Source organism: Delphinus delphis, chromosome 12 (assembly GCF_949987515.2).
Source record: "Delphinus delphis chromosome 12, mDelDel1.2, whole genome shotgun sequence".
Classification (NCBI taxonomy): domain Eukaryota; kingdom Metazoa; phylum Chordata; class Mammalia; order Artiodactyla; family Delphinidae; genus Delphinus; species Delphinus delphis.
This window is the reverse complement of record NC_082694.2, coordinates 7297585-7313849: the sequence shown is the minus strand read 5'-3', so window position 1 is coordinate 7313849 and position 16265 is coordinate 7297585. Positions and strand designations below refer to the sequence as shown.

At 44.9% G+C, this 16265-nt stretch overlaps 1 protein-coding gene across 2 annotated transcripts in view; it reads left to right on the top strand.

Moving 5' to 3' along the window:
- Positions 1–16265, top strand: part of NPAS2 (neuronal PAS domain protein 2) — a 181588-nt gene that overhangs the window by 74047 nt on the left and 91276 nt on the right. Inside the window, exons 1-2 of one of the 2 annotated variants that reach the window (XM_060027268.1) lie at positions 4171–4289; positions 5508–5561. In XM_060027268.1, the coding sequence (XP_059883251.1) occupies positions 4288–4289; positions 5508–5561 (56 nt within the window). In that variant the 5' untranslated portion in view covers positions 4171–4287. Of the gene's footprint in view, positions 1–4170; positions 4290–5507; positions 5562–16265 lie in introns of those variants that run through there. The other variant, XM_060027269.1, reaches the window with a different exon arrangement.

The window sequence follows — 16265 nt, the reverse complement described above, 5'->3', positions numbered from 1 at the left end:
TATATCCAAAAGAGAGAAGCTTCTACAGATGAGTATGATGAAGATAAACAGCCCAATTTCTTTCAAAAAGAGGAAGGAAAAGAAAGAAAAGTGGGCAAAACACTTGAACAGATGCATCACAAAAGAAGCTGTCTAGATAGCAAATAAGTCCATGAAAAGATGCTCAACATCATTAATCATCAGGGAGATGGAAAGTCAAATCCCCATGAGATCCCAAAACATACCCACTAGAATGACTAAAATTAAGAAGACATACCAGTGTTGGGTGAGAATGTGGAGCCTCTGGAACTCTCGTGTGCTACTGGTGCAAATATAAAAGTGTACAGTCACCTTGGGAAACAGTGGGGCAGTTTCTAATATAGTAAGCATATGGCTATACTGTGATCCAGCAGGTACACTCTTAGTTGTGTATACCCGAAAGAATGAGTGCTTATTTCCACCAAAACACTTGGATATAACTTATCCTGGTGAGGTTAATTTTGACCCCGGGTGAAGGTGGTATCTGCCAATCTTCTCTACTTATAAAGTTACTATTTTTCTTTTATAATTAATAAATGTCTTGAGGGAGATACTTTGAACCATGCAAATAACCTGATTCTCCTCAAACTTTTGCCCGTTAATTTCGGCATCCCTCAGTGGATTTTGCCTGCAACAGTTATTACTTTGGTGTACTGACGGTGATCTTTGATTTCCCTTCTTCCTTCTACATTTATTAGTTGAAATTCGTCTGTAAGGGAAACCTGTCCCCTCCTCCATTTATTTATTCCTTTAATTATTTATTTGTACCAGTGGACTCATGAATATTTAGTTTATTCTCTGGGTTGCTATCCATCGTTACAGATTTTGTTGTTCCAATAGTTCCAGGCTCTCTTTTCCTCAGCCTCTCATCATTCTCATTGGTTAGTATTTCTTGAGTGGTCAGTTAGTAGATGCAGATGCCTATACTTGAAATTTCGGGAGATGTTACAAGGTGTAAAAAGACTCCAAATAGTTTGTGTTCCAGAAAAAGCCAAGAAACCCAGAACTGGAAGAGCCCCCAAGAAATGAAATGTACTGGGTGGGCGGGGTCTCCTCCCTGTGCCCCTCTACCCGTCCCCACCATCCTGTCTGCCCCGGAGGCTCCCCTGTGAGGATGTCATAATAGCCTCCCTTTCTGTCTTCTGGGTGGTGTGGCCAACAGGAGACACAAGTGAGAGACTGGGGAGGGCGGACGAGGAGGTGAGGTATTTATCCCCTCGTCTCCCTTCTTACAAGGTTTCTTCAGGCTGACTGCATCCCTCCACCAAATGCCACCTCTCCTATATGACACGCTCCTTCCAGGTCCAGGTAACCAGTTCCCTCTTGTCCCTTGATGCACAGAGGTGTCAACAGCTCTGCTGACACCAACCCTAGGTACCTGCACCATCTCTCCTGGTTTCCCTAGCCACCCCACCTCCACACACCTTTACACACAGCCTCCTTGCAGTTAAGTCCTGTTTCCTGTTGGGACTGTGACGAAGAAACCCCTAAATGTCTAGCCCATCTAGGATGTGTGGTTATCTGGAGTAAAAATACTGGCGCTTTGCACCGTTGTTCACTTTGGGGGTTAATCATATCAACAGTTATTTTCTCAGCTCTACACAGAATCTCCTTTGCCTTCATTGCAGCTCATTTTCTCTTCCCTGGCCTTCTGTGGTCATTAAAAAAACAAAACAAACAAAAAAAAACTGCTGCTCAAAATCCTTTTTAATTGGAAATTCTTTTTTAAAAAAATTTTTTGTTGAAATATAGTTGATTTATAATGTTGTGTTACCTTCAGTTATACAGTAAAGTGATTCAGATATATAGATATATATAGATATATGTATTCTTTTACATTCTCTTCCATTATAGTTATTACAAGACATTGAGTATAGTTCCCTGTGCTATACAGTAGGTCCTTGTTGGTTATCTATTTCATATATAGTAATGTGTGTATTTCAATCCCAAACTCCTAATTTATTCTTCTCCTCTCTGAATTGGAAACTCTTTATACAATTGGGAAAAGTCGCTGTCACCCCTTAAACTTCTCTGTTGTTCCTTTCACCCAACCTCACAGGACTACTTTTCTTCCCCTTTTCCCTCTTTCTTGTGTGCTTTGGGCCCCTCCGCATGATGAATTAAAAGAGTGACTCAAAGATACAAGGGGGGAGGGACACCCATGTTCCTCATAATGGTCCAAAGGTGCAGGCAACCCAGGGTCCACCAACAGAGGATGGGTAAACAAAAGGTGGTCCATACCTACAGTGGAATATGATTCAGCCTCACAAAGGAAGGAGATTCTGACACATGCCAAGACACGATGAACCTTGGGGCGTTATGCTAAATGACACAAACCCATTACAAAAGGACAAATCCTGTATAATTCCACCTCTATGAGGGCCCTAGAGTCGTCAGAATCGTGGAGACAGAAAGTAGAATGGTGGTCATGAGGGGTTGGATGAAGGAAAGTGGGGAGTCAGTGTTTAATGGGGACAGAGTTTCAGTTTTGCAAGATAAAAAGAGCTCTGGAGATGGACGGTGGTGATGGTTGCACCACAGTATGAATATACTTAATGCTACTGAGCTGTAGAGTTTAAAATGGCAAATTTTAAGTTATGTGTACATTACTGCAATTGTTTTTTTATGTGCGCTTAACTTTTTAATTTAATTTTTCTTTTATATTGGAGTATAGTTGATTTAAAACGTTGTGTTAATTTTAGGTGTGCAACAAAGTGAATCAGTTATACATATACATATATCTGTTCTTTTTCAGATTCTTTTCCCATATAGGTTATTACAGAATATTGAGTAGAGTTTCTTGTGCTATATTGTAGGTCCTGTTGTTTGTCTATTTTATGTATAGTAGTGTGTGTATGTTAATCCCAAACTCCTAATTTATCCCTCCCCCCAGCCTTTCCCCTTTGGTAACCATAAGTTTGTTTTTGAAGTCTGCGAGTCTATTTCTATTTTGTAAATAAGTTCATTTGTATCATTTTTTGAGATTCTGCATATAAGTGGTATCATGTGATATTTGTTTTTCTCTGTCTGACTTACTTCACTTAGTATGAGAATCTCTAGGTCCATCCATATTGCTGCAAATGGCATCATTTCGTTCTTTTTTATGGCTGAGTAGTACTCCATTGTATATATGTACCACATCTTCTTTATCCATTCCTCTGTTGATGGACATGAGGAAGGCATGGGAGACAGCAGGTGTGACAAAACAGGACATTGGTGTGAAGCTTCTGGGGCAGGTGCTCCTGGGGAGCACAACTCAGGTGTGTTCTCTTCCCTCAGGTGCAGTGGAGCAGAGTGACTTAGGGGTCAAGTGACAGGAATAGGGCAAGGAAATGGGAGGGATGGGAAAGAAGAGAATGTGGGTGTAGAACATCAGGGCTTCATGGATTCAGGAAGTGTTTAAGAACAGAGAGAGAGGAATCAGAGCTGCCGCAGTTGATACAGAGTAGCTCTTAGTCATTTGTAGGTGTTTCTACAACGTTTCATGTATGACAAAGCAGCCCCTGCCATCCAAACAAGATTCCAGATCCTCAGCAAAGCAGACCGAAGCCCACATCCTCCCGTAAACGTGCTCTGTCCAGGGGTACCTGGGAAGGGGCACGGCTTTTACCCTTTTACCATGGCTGGATGCGGGCTCATGCCCTCAGCACACGGGCAGCCACCGCTTTCCATGGAGTGCAGACGTGGGGTAGCACATCATTAAACAAATGGACTGCATTTTTCATGTCTTAAAGCTCTGAACAGATTCCATCTGGGAAACATTAAGCAGATGCCTGTTTGCAGATATGCTAACTCCATTCTAATTATGCCACAGGCCTCAACTGCTGAATGGGGTTTCTTGCGAATCTGTCACTAAAATATGCCTGCTATTAACCGAATGGGGCTTGTAAGTAAACAGGGGCTGTGACTGCAGAATTCCTTTTCCTCTTTGCCTCAGACTCATGCCTGGGCTCACAGCAGACCAAAAACTACAAAACAAAATCATCTCAGAGAAAAGATTCATTTGTCCCATTACAAATTTTTACCTAATGTTACAATTTTTTTTTTTTTTTTTTTTTTTTGCGGTATGCGGGCCTCTCACTGTTGTGGCCCCTCCCGTTGCGGAGCACAGGCTCCGGACGCGCAGGCTCAGCGACCATGGCTCACGGGCCCAGCCGCTCCACGGCACGTGGGATCCTCCCGGACCGGGGCACGAACCCGCGTCCCCTGCATCGGCAGGCGGACTCTCAACCACTGCGCCACCAGGGAAGCCCAAATGTTACAACTTTTATGTATGGTTCTATTGGATTTGCTGTTTGGTTGAGAATTCTTATATTCATGTTCATGAATGAGATTGACCTAGAATAATTCTTTCTGTTAATATCCTTGTCTACTTTTGTTACAAAATTCATACTGGCCTTTTCATAAAATGAGTTATTTTCATAAAAAAAAAAAAAAAACTGTCATCAGGAACTTGGAATTTTGAGCGTAAAGGTTAGTGCATTTGCAAAGTGTTGATTCTGGAGTTCTGATGTCAGGCCCTCCCTCTGTTTAGAGACCAGAAGCGTGTGGGTCACGGCGATCCATTTCTTCTGTGGTCCCCACCCTTATCTCCACCACACTTTGCCTCCAATTCCCCCAACTCTGGCCCCAGGGACACCCTGAAAGTCTTTCTGCATGGAGGGGCTGGAGGGGGACCTCCCCCAGACAGATGGGACTCCGGGAAACGTGTGAAGGAAGAGTAATCAGGGATGTGGCTCTGAGGGGTGAAGGACCACAGGCCTGTGTGTAGCAGGGGACACCGGGTCAGTCGGCCCAAGAGCCTTTGAGCCAGCGGCCTGGGAGAGTAGAGGCCCAGGTGATGAGGTTTGGGGCTGTGAGAACATTCCTGGATTGTTACTTCCTTTTTCACATCTGTGTACCTTGACTATCTAGGGGGTGTACATGCCTTAAAGATAGGGGAGCAGTTATACTTTTGGGGGCCCCGATCCCTCCAGGCTGCATAAGAGGAATTTGTGTATTTAAATGAACAGATAAAGAAATGCTCTCCTTTAGAACGTCTCGGGCAGCTTGCAGGTTTGAAATAAACAGATGCTTTGTTGAGCTGGGTCCGGAAAGCAGTTCCCAGAGTGTGATCTAGGGACCCAGGGGGGGTCCTTGAGGTCAAAACAGTTTTCCTAATGTTAACATATCATTTGCCTGTTTACTCTTTTGAGTATACAGTGGTCTTTTCCAGAAGCTCTTGGAGTTCTGTTGATGACATCTCTCTGATGCTTAATGGAATATTGTACATTTAAGATTTCTCAGTTTTCACCCACATACAAAAGAGGTCTTCAGAGTCCTCGGTCATTTTTGAGAGGGTGCAAAGAGTTGCTGGAACCAGAAAGTTTGAGAACCTGTGGATTAAGGCATGTGATTTAGATCAGACCAAAATGATGGCAACCAGAAAGACCTGTGAGAAAGGTCGAGAATCAGAGAGTCATCATCTGTTCTTTTTTTTTTTTTTGCAGGAAAAACTGCCGAGACAATCTAATGGATGAAGATGAGAAAGACAGGGCAAAGAGGTAAGAGGGGCGACTTCCCCGCCACGGCTGTGTCGTGTGTCCGCCGTCCGAACCCCGCTTGTGCTCACTCTACAGCGGAAAGCACGGCCAGGCAGGGGGCTGGGGCACATGTGCTCCTTGAAATACTGCGTCGCTCCGCTGAAAAAATTCAAGCCGGTTCCCTCAGTTTTGTTCCTTACCCAGAAATTACTGATCGTGTGGGACTTGCCAAGTGGTTTGTAGCTTTCACATGTCCATGTGGTGACCCTGTTGACGGGGGCCTCCTTTCAGAAGCCTGCAGTTACTGCATTTCCAGGATGGACACTGCGTGGCGAGGCAGCCTGATTAGAGCCAGGCCAGGCTGGGTTTAAATCTTGGATGTGCTGTCAGGGAGCTGTTGGCCCTGGACAGTAATTGGAATAATCATCAGCACGCAGTGAACATGGAATAACCATCCTCGCTGGGCTCAGCTCTTCCATATATGGTATCTCAGCTTCCTCGTCGGAAAATGGAGCTATCCCAGCTGCTTGGCACTGTTGTCGGGTTGACCAGAAAGCCTGGCTTGGTCGCTGGCATGTCAGCGCTGTTAGAACCACGTCCATGCTTATTCCTTCACTGGACATTTATTGAACACCTACTGTATATGAGGTGGAATCATAAAGTAGATATTTTGTTTTATTTTATTTTATTTTTTGGCCTCACCGCGGGGCATGTGGGATCTTAGTTCCCTGACCAGGGATTGATCCCGTGCCCCCTGCATTGGAAGTGTGGAGTCTTAACTACTGGACCGCCAGGGAAGTCCCCCATAAAGTGGATATTTTGAAGGTAGAGGCCAGTCGGATGGTATCTGTCTCGTACGATCAGACCGAGTTGGCAGTGACCACACCAGGCTCTGGGGTAATAAAGATGAATGAGAGGTGTGCCCATGGGAGGGCCCAGGTGAATGGTGGTGATGGGTAGGTGACCACGGATCATTAGGTTGCGTGGGGACGGGCCCAGCAGTGGTGTCCTATGGCGACACGGGATGTCCTGTCTCAGGAAGGCCTTTACTCAGGCCCGGAGGACTAGCCTTCTTCCTCCAAGCTCTTTGCTCTCTCCTCCTGCCACTGCCTGTGGCTGGCAGGTCCCTCCGCCCTCTGACAGCCTCTTAAACACCTACAGGGCTGAAGGGTTTGCCCACCTCCCTTCACAGAGCCCACTACCTGGTTGGCACCTACAGAATCCTCCACTTTCGAATGACGGAGCCCTCAGAAGTCGCCCAGTTCAGCAGCCCCGGGGGTGTCTGTCCTTCCACGTCACCTGGTGCGGGGGCAGCCATGAGAACAATAAGTCCCCAGCCACTCAGACCTCTGAGACCTGAATCTTCCCCTGTGGGGCGCAGGGGAAGTGTGCGTTGGTTGTTAATTTCCCAAATACTTCCTTAAGAACATCAGGGAGCAGGGCAATGCCGGAGGGGTAGGCAAACTCAGGTTGGGGTGGAGTGAGGATTGCTGGAGCTGGAGGACCAAGGTAAACCAAGAGTAATATGAGGAACTCCCCAGACTATTCTGAACTAACAGGCACATCACTTGGCAATGGGGACCATGGCTCCCTTAGGCCACCACCTACAAGGGCTGTAAAATCCAAGCAACATGCAAATGAATAGATGAGATGAGACCAGACTAGAACGGAGTCCTCGTGCCGCCTCTCCCTGGCAGGCCTCCAGCTCTCTGCTGGGGGGCATCTCGCCTCTTGGTTGCACGCCAGGTCGCTGTGGAGACAGGGCAGGAGGCAGAGGCCTGAGCTGCATTCCTGACTGGCGCTGTCCTACCTGATGGATTCCAATAAGCCCCCTCACCTCGCTAAGCTTCCACCTTCTCAGCTGCAACACGAGGCTCATCATTTCTGCCCTGCCCTCCTCGCGGGCTATTTTGGGAACAGCCACAAAATACACCAAGAAGCTTTTTATTTTTTAAGTATTAATCGCTACCTGTATGTGAAGATGCAGAACATTTTCCATTAACACATTTATAAGCTACTTCCATTAGCAATAATGAAAAGGTCAGTGGTGCTGGCCAGTGGTCACTGGGCGTGCCCTGTGTGCCCTGATAACTTTCGGGTGCACGGTACCAGGCTAAGTACTTTTCTATGCATTATCTCATATCAACTCCTCCACATTCCTTTGAGGTGTGTATCATCCTTATTCCCATTTTACAGCTAAGGAAGCTAAGGCCTAATAAGGTTAAGTAACTTGTCAAACCACCCTAAAGCTCTAACAAGTAGCAGAAGTGGAAGATAAATACAGGCTTCCTAAACCTTGGACTCTGTTCTTATTCTCCGGACCACACACATATCTCTTCACATGAGAACTAATTTGGTCTGTCTGGCAGGCCCAGACCGCGTGTCCTGATGTGACTTTGAGTCCATAGCAGTTTGGCTTTTGCCATCATCATCTTTAATGTCACCCCCAGGCCCACAGTCTTAGTCCTGTCTTTTTACTGCATGGCTTACTTCAAAATCAGGAAGAGGTCAAATGCATGTTTAGGCTCTACCATGCTCAGAGATCATCCAATATAGATATTCCAATAAAATCTTGGCTAAAAATTCTTAGAAATCCAATTGTATGCAGTTTCTTTCCATTTATTCCCACCCCCATTTGCTTTGAGCTGTGGGCACCCATGCCACCAAATCTCCTATTTGGAAACCTCCCAGCATAGACACTGGGCAGTGAGGCTGCTGGTCCTTACTCCCCTCTTGTCCTCAGGTGGGGAGACGGGTTTTAGAATGTTTAGGAATACCCAGATCTCTTCGCCAGAATAGCAGCAATAATGCAGTATTCTTCGTAACACGTGGGGGAAAAAAAACAAGGGCAAGACAAAGACAATACTAAAATTGTATCACTTCCAAAGCCTCTAGCTCTGTGGGTTTTATAGCAGCAACGTGGGAGGCCCTTCCCCTAATCCCACCTGGAGGTCTGATATGAATTGTTTTCTCTCCCGGTATTTTTGATGAGATTTAGCTTCAGATCAGATCTCTCCTTGTCTCCAGAACACATGAGCTATATTAGGCAAGGTTTTCAAAGCTTTGGGGAATTCATGGGTTATTTGGATTGTTTGATCAACTATTCTAAACCAGGACACGGATCCACTTTCTGCTGTGAATTTCCATGTAAATCCAGTGAGCATTGAGCGCCCTATTGTGTGTACAGAACTATGTGCTTTTTCTTTAGGGAAGATGTAAAAACATGGTCCTTGTACTCAGAAAAGAAACAGTTTGATTGAGAGACATTTGGATCCCTAGATAATGAGGCACAGTTTACCAGTCATAAGCACATTTTTCTAATTCTGATGTGACACTGTTTGGCAGTGTGTGTGTGTGTGTGTGTGTGTGTGTGTGTGTGTGTGTGTGTCATCCAGGAAGTAGTGTGGTGTGGCAGGAAGTGCATGGGCTTAGAATCAGACAGTCCCAGCTTTGATTCTTGTCACTTTTACTTTCCGTCCTTAGACGAGCTTAAAAAAAAATCCTCTCCTAGCCTCAGTTTCCTACTCTGTAAAATGGGGGTGTTAATAGTAGCACGCTCTTCCTAGGGTTATTGCAGGAACTAAATGGAGCTCAGTATAAGACCCTAGCACAGTGCAGGGTACACAGTGCTAATAAGAAAAGCTAACACTTCCGGGCACACACTGTGTGTCTGCAGCATTTTACATGCATTAACTCTAAACCTCGACAGAGGTTATTTTTAGTCCCATTTTACAGTGGAGAAGCCGGAGGCTGAGGGGTCCCACAGGCAGGCAGGGATTCACATTCAGGCATCAGTTCCTAAAGTCTGGGCTCCTGACAACTGCTCATAACATGATTCACCCACGTGCCCAAGGGGTAGGGACAGAAAGCATTGGAAGAATCATCACTTTCCAAAGAAAGCAAGCTTCTGTAACTGGGCAGTATTGTAAAATACAGCTCATTCCATTTCTTGATAGAACTGAATGCTAAGAAGAAAGTCTTTCATGAGAGCCTCCTTTAATCCAATATTAAATGGTCAGTTCATTGGCATTAACTAAAATTACATTATCTCTTATCAGTGAAGGTCTATTTCCATAACCTCGTGCATTTTCACTGAGGGAGGCAGGATGGGTGGTGAGTTTAGAATTGTGCTGCCCCTTGCAGGACATTTGGTCCTGTCCAGAATGTCCATGAGACACTTGGTCCATAAGATATTTGGTCCACGCCAAAAGGCCCTTGAAATTTGGTCCTATCCCAAACATCCATGAACATATTTGGTCCATGCCAAATGGTTTTGGACAGGACCAAAATATCAAGGACCTTTTGGCATGGACCAGATGTCTCCCTGGAAGTTTTGGATAGGACCAAATTTCAAGGACATTTTGGTGTGGACCAAGCATCTTATGGACCAGATGACTTATGGATGTTTTGGACAGGACCAAATGTTTGCTAACCATGTCACCTTTTCTTAAAATCAATGTATAGTTGATTTCCAATGTTGTGTTAGTTTCAGGTGTACAGCAAAGTGATTCAGTTATACATACATATATATCCATAATACATATTTTTTCAGATTTGTTTCCCATTTTCAGATTCTTTTCCATTTTAGGTATTACAAGATATTGAGTATAATTCCCTGTGCTATACAGTAGATCCAGTTGTTTATCTTTTTTTTTTTTTTTTTTTTTGCGGTATGTGGGCCTCTCACTGCTGTGGCCTCTCCCATTGCGGAGCACAGGCTCCGGACGCGCAGGCTCAGCGGCCATGGCTCACGGGCCCAGCCGCTCTGCGGCATGTGGGATCTTCCCGGACCGGGGCACGAACCCGTGTCCCCTGCATCGCAGGCGGACTCTCAACCACTGCGCCACCAGGGAAGCCCCTGTTTATCTATCTTATATATAGTAGTTTGTATATGTTAATTCCAAATTCCTAGGTTATCACTCCCCCCACTTCCCCTTTGGTGACCATAAGTTTGTTTTCTGTGTGTGAGTCTGTTTCTGTTTTGTAAATAAGTTCATTTATATCATTTTTGAGATGCCACATATAAGTGATATCATATGGTGTTTGTCTTTCTTGTATGACAGACTTCACTTAGTGTGATAACCTCTGACCTTCATCCATGTTGCTGCAAATGGCAAAATAGCATTCTTTTTTGTGGCCTTTGTCAATAAGGATCAAGAGTGTCAGGCAAGAGTAGCTGCTGCTTGGAGTTCTCTGCAGGGCGAGAGCTGGTTCTGAAACACAAGCTAGATCATTATATTATTCTTTGACCCTAATCCTTAGTCTCAACACCAGTGAAATGGTTCAGACAAGAGGGAGGAGTTAAAACACAACAAATAAGAAGCTTATACATTCAGTTTTTTTAAAAAAATTATTTATTTATTTTTGCGGGGGGGGGCCGCGTTGGGTCTTCGTTGCTGTGCACGGATTTTCTCTAGTTGTGGCGAGCGGGGTCTCTTCTTCAGTGTAGTGCGCAGGTTTCTCATTGCGGTGCCTTCTCTTGTTGGGGAGCACGGGCTTCAGTAGTTGTGGCATGCAGCCTCAGTAGTTGTGGCTCGTGGGCTCTAGAGCGCAGGCTCAGTAGTTGTGGCACACAAGCTTAGCTGCCCCACAGCATGTGGGATCTTCCTGGACCAGGGCTCAAACCCGTGTCCCCTGGATTGGCAGGCGGATTCTTAACCCCTGCGCCACCAGGGAAGAGTCTCTACATGCAGTTTTGCAGAAGCAGGCATTGCAGAAGGAAAGGCTTCATCACTGGGAGGCTTGTTGTTACTTCCGGTCCCTCCTGGGGTGTTGGTTGATGTGGACCAATGACAGCTGCCATTCCATCACCCTTGCATCAGGATTGGTTAAGGAAGCATGTGAGCAAGTGGAAGATACAGAAGGGGATACGGAGCATTACCCTGCCCTCCAAGAGCTTTGAGGCGGGTTGGGGGCATCCTCCAAGCATAAAGGGGAAAGAACGTACCCGAGCGGTGTGTTGGGCAGAGCCGGGAGGATGACCAGAATTTGTGGGCCCTGCTTTCTCAGCTGGGTGTCCTTTCGTGGAGAGTAAGTTGGTTAAGAGGGGAGACTGACCTCGTCGTTTTATTTCTCTGTTGTAAATTATGTAGGTGTAACAGGAAAGGCCGGCCTGCACCGTGAAGGTTGTAGCCCACTTGGAGGACTTCTGCCCTGTGCACACTTGCCGATGCCCCTGTGGCAGGCTCAGTGCGGAGTGAAAAAGCCTTGCCCTGGGCATTGCATGTAGCTGTTCCCAGCTGGAGCCCATCTATCATGCTAATTTTGCTGTGTTTTTCTTCCTTAGGCTCCTGACCGGGTGTTCTGTACATCGTCATAAGCCCACACACAGGGAAAAAACGGCAGTAAAAAATTCGAGGCTCCTTTCTGTCTCTTTTATTTGGTGACTAAGGCAGCAGCAGGCATTGCGAGAACATAGTGGTATCAGGACACACGAGTCATTCCTCTTACCCTGTAGTTTCCAGATGAGTGACTCTGCATTCAAAGCAAAGGGGAGGGTAGCAGTGTACTTGCAGGCAGAATGCTAATTCTTACTGTGGCCCAGTAAACAGAGACGGGAACGGTGCCTCCTTCTGTTTGGGGCTCTTGGCTTTCACCCTAGTGGGGTCCCTTGGTTGACAAGAAGACTTGTCAGAAGGAGAAATGTTTTCCTGGTAGGCCTAGAAACTTGGGACTGTCCCAGCTCGGGGAGACCTGGCACCTTCCTGGGGGCATCTAAGGCAAACGGTAATTTCCTTAACTCCCTTTCAATCATTTCAATACATTTTACTTTTCTAATTTTTATTTTATATTGGAGTAGATTAACAATGTTCTGTTAGTTTCAGGTGTACAGCAGAGTAATTCAGTTCTACATACACATGTATCTACTCTTTTTTTTTTTTTTTTGGGCTGCATTGGGTCTTGCTGCGCGTGGGCTTTCTCTAGTTGCAGTGAGCGGGGATTATTCTTTGTTGTGGTGCGTGGACTTCTTATTTCGGTGGCTTCTCTTGTTGCAGAGCACAGGCTCTAGGCGCTCGGGCATCGGTAGTTGTGGCATGCAGGCTCAAGAGTTGGGGCTCACGGGCTCTAGAGCACAGGCTCAGTAGTTGTGGCGCATGGGCTTAGTTGCTTCATGGCATATGGGATCTTCCCGGACCAGGGATCGAACCCGTGTCCCCTGCACTGGCAGGCGGATTCTTAACCACTGTGCCACCAGGGAAGTCCCGTATCTACTCTTTTTCAAGTTCTTTTCCCATTTAGGTTATTACAGAATATTGAGCAGAGTTCCCTGTGCTGTACAGTAGGTTAGGGTTGGTTATCTGTTTTAAATATAGCAGTGTGTACATGTCAGCCCCAAACTCCCAGTCTATTTTTTTTGTCTGAATGCTTAATTTTTTTTAAATTGGGGTATAATTGATTTACAATGTTGTCTCAGGTGTACAGCAAAGTGAATCTGTTATAAAAATACATATGTCCACTCTTTTTTTAGATTCTTTTCCCATATAGGCCATTATAGAGTATTGAGTAGAGTTCCCTGTGCTATACAATAGGTCCTTATTAGTTATCTATTTCATATATAGTAGTGTGTATGTATCAGTCCCAATCTTCCAATTTATCCATCCCCCCTTCCCTGCTTACCCCCCAGTAACCATAAGTTGGTTTTCTACATCTGTAACTCTGTTTTGGTTTTGTAGATAAGTTCATTTGTAGCCCTTTCTTAGATTCCACATATAAGCAGTATCATATAATATTTGTCTTTCTCTGTCTGACTTACTTCACTCACTAGGATAATCTCTAGGTCCATCCATGTTGCAGCAAATGGCATTATTTCGTTCTTTTTTATGGCTGTGTAATATTCCATTGTATATACGTACCACATGTTCTTTATCCATTCCTCTGTTGATGGGCATTTAGGTTGCTTCCATGACCTGCCTATTGTAAATAGTGCTGCAATGAACATTGGGGTACATGTATCTTTTTGAATTATGGTTTTCTCCTGATATGTGCCCAGGAGTGGAATTGCTGGATCGTATGGTAGCTCTATTTTCAGTTTTTTAAGGAACCTCCATACTGTTCTCCATAGTGGCTGCACCAGTTTACATTCCCACCAACAGTGTAGGAGGGTTCCCTTTTCTCCACACCCTCTCCAGCATTTATCGTTTGTAGAATTTTTGTTGATGGCCATTCTGACTGGTGTGAGGTTATACCTCATTATAGTTTTGATTTGCATTTCTCTAATAATTAGTGATGTTGAGCATCTTTTCGTGTGCTTTTTAACCATTGTCTTTGGAGAAATGTCTATTTAGATCTTCTGCTCATTTTTTGATTGGGTTGTTTGTTTTTTTTTTGATATTGAGCTGCATGAGCTGTTTGTATATTTTGGAGATTAATCCCTTGTCGGTTGCTTCGTTTGCAAATATTTTCTCCCATTCTGTGGGTTTTCTTTTCATTTTGTTTATGGTTTCCTTCACTGTGCAAAAGCTTTTAAGTTTAATTGGGTCCCATTTGTTTATTTTTGTTTTTATTTCATTATTCTAGGCGGTGGATTGAAAAAGATCTTGCTGTGATGTATGTCAGAGAGTATTCTCCCTATGTTTTCCTCTAAAAGTTTTATAGTATCGGCCTTACATTTAGGTCTTTAATCCACGTTGAGTTTATTTTTGTGTATGGTGTTAAGGTGTGTTCTAATTTCATTCTTTTACATGTAGCTGTCCAGTTTTCCCAGCACCACTTATTGAAGACACTGTCTCTTCTCCATTGTATATTCTTGCCTCCTTTGTCATAGATTAGGTGACCCTAAGTGTGTGGGTTTCTCCCAACCTATTTTAAATTGAAAAAGGATTTTCGGAAGTCCACCATCTTGAAAATGCAGCCTTCCTTCAGAAAAGTCTAAACATTTCTCTTAGAATTTCGGTAACAAGTTCCTAAGGATTGTGTTCCCATGAAATCCTCCCCCCAGGTAAACATTAAGTAAGAATCACTAGGAAATGAGGCCAGCTTCGCATTTAAGCCTCAACATTTTCTGATAACTCTGGCTAAGAGTCAAGATGTCCCCGTTACATCTCACAAGAGAACAGGCTCAGTGCAGCTCATTTATGCCCCAAATGCTTAGTCGGGGCTGCGCAGTAGAAAACAGACTGAGTTGCCGGATTTTTCTGAGATGAGAGTGGCACCAGCCTGACCCACCTTGATCCCTGTGGGGTGACTTCCCCTCCCCACCTCCCATACAGATGACGTTCTCTCTCTCTCTCTCTTTTTTTTTTTCTTCTGATGTTCTCTTCTTTTTCCGTTTTCTGCGGTACGCGGGCCTCTCACTGCTGTGGCCTCTCCCATTGCGGAGCACAGGCTCCGGACGCGCAGGCTCAGCGGCCACGGCTCACGGGCCCAGCCGCTCTGCGGCACGTGGGATCCTCCCGGACCGGGGCACGAACCCGTGTCCCCTGCATCAGCAGGCGGACCCCCAACCACTGCGCCACCAGGGAAGCCCCGATGTTCTCTTCTTGAACCAAGTTGCTGAAGGCTCCTGGGCTCCGCGGTGCCCGCAAACCCCGCTGCCTTGGTGTGCAGGGATGCTGCGTGGTTATGGAAATGAGGAGGGGTGAGCCGGACCTTAAATGGACCTTGCTTTATGCGAGAGTTTCCCAAAATGTATTCTAGGAAATTTTAATCCCAGGAAGTGCCCGCAAAAACACGTTTGAGCCACATGCTGTTTACTGTTTCTCCCTTTTGGAAAGTTTCAGGGCTTCTTAGCACGTGATAGGTACTCCGGCTGCGATTAGCACATAAGCATAGCAAACTTCGTTCCATTTTATGTCACGCTGCATTGAAAAAAAAATTATCTGGAAAAAATGTTAAAAAATAGTAACAACAAAACAAACTTCTCTGTCTACAGTTCTTCCCCTTTCTCCAAATATTTCTTCATGATTTTCCATGGAAGACCCTTAGCCCAATACTGTCTTACGCAGTAGGCATGTCAATTTTATTCCCATCATTTGGGGTATGTTTTCTTATACATAAACAATACCAAAACAACACTTGAAAAATACTGAAATGTTGGGACTTCCCTGGTGGCACAGTGGCTGAGAATCCACCTACCAATGCAGGAGACACGGGTTCAAGCCCTGGTCCGGGAAGATCCCAAATGCCGCGAAGCAACTAAGCCCGTGCGCCACAACTACTGAGCCTGCTCTCTAGAGCCCACGAGCCGCAACTACTGAGCCCGCGTGCCACAGCTACTGAAGCACACGTGCCTAGAGCCCGTGCTCTGCAACAAGAGAAGCCACCACAACGAGAAGCCCACGCACCACAATGAAGAGTAGCCCCCACTCGACACAACTAGAGAAAGCCCGCGCACAGCAACAAAGACCCAACACAGCCCAAAATAAATAAATAAATTTATAAAAAAAAAAAAGAAAAATACTGAAATGTTTGAAGAAGTAAACAAAGTTGATTTATAATCATACCACCTAGAGATACAGACACTGTTAATGTTTTGACACACTTCCCATCATGTGTTTCTACATTTCCATCAAATTCTAACAGGAACACTCTTTTTAAAATTTATTGAAGTCTAGTTGATTTACAGTGTTGTGTTAATTTCTGCTGTGTAGTAAAGTGACTCACTTATATGTGTATATACATTCTTTTTCATATTCTTTTCCATTATGGTTTATCACCAGATATTGAACATAGTTCCCTGTGTAGGACCTTGTTGTTCATCCATTCTATATATAATAATAGTTGGCA